Source organism: Parus major, unplaced genomic scaffold, assembly GCF_001522545.3.
Source record: "Parus major isolate Abel unplaced genomic scaffold, Parus_major1.1 Scaffold372, whole genome shotgun sequence".
NCBI classification, from domain to species: Eukaryota; Metazoa; Chordata; class Aves; order Passeriformes; family Paridae; genus Parus; species Parus major.
This window is the reverse complement of record NW_015379296.1, coordinates 86,036-86,687: the sequence shown is the minus strand read 5'-3', so window position 1 is coordinate 86,687 and position 652 is coordinate 86,036. Positions and strand designations below refer to the sequence as shown.

General features: G+C 61.8%; 1 protein-coding gene across 1 annotated transcript in view; it reads right to left on the bottom strand.

Annotated features, from left to right (window-relative positions):
* Window positions 1-107, bottom strand: part of WDR54 (WD repeat domain 54) — a 5,134-nt gene extending 5,027 nt beyond the window's left edge. The window contains exon 1 of the mRNA XM_015616205.3: window positions 15-107. Coding sequence (XP_015471691.1) covers window positions 15-34 — 20 coding nt within the window. The 5' untranslated portion in view covers window positions 35-107. The remainder of the gene's footprint in view (window positions 1-14) is intronic.
* Between the last annotated feature and the right edge of the window lie 545 nt (window positions 108-652).

Below are 652 nucleotides of genomic sequence, written 5' to 3'. Positions count from 1 at the left end.
CCCTCCCCGCTCACCCGACGCTCGTCGCCGCCATGGAGACGCGTCGCGGCGTGATGACGTCGCCCGGGGGGCGGCGCGCGGTGATTACGTCACGTTGCCGTGGAGCTGGGGACGCCGAAGAGGCGGGATGGCCGAGGTGGGACTGGGAGAACTGGGAGGGACTGGGAGGACTGGGAGGCGGCAAAGCGGGGCACAGGGGAGGAGCTGGGGGATGTGGGGAGCTGAGATATGCTGGGGTATACTGGGGTAAGATGGGACGGCCATTCTGGGGCGGGTTGGGATGTACTGGGATATACTGGGATGTAGTGGGATGAGCTGGGGACTGTGCTGGGGTGGGCTGGGATATACTGGGATGTACTGGGATGAGCTGGGGGAACATGCTGGGGTGTGCTGGGATGTACTGGGATATACTGGGATGTACTGGGATGTACTGGGATGTACTGGGGACCATGCTGGGGTGGGCTGGGATATACTGGGATGAGCTGGGGGAACATGCTGGGGTGTGCTGGGATTTACTGGGATATACTGGGATGTACTGGGATGTACTGGGATGTACTGGGGACCATGCTGGGGTGAGCTGGGATGTACTGGGGTGAGCTGGGGGCCATGGTGGGGTGGGATGGGATATACTGGGATATACTGGGATGTACTG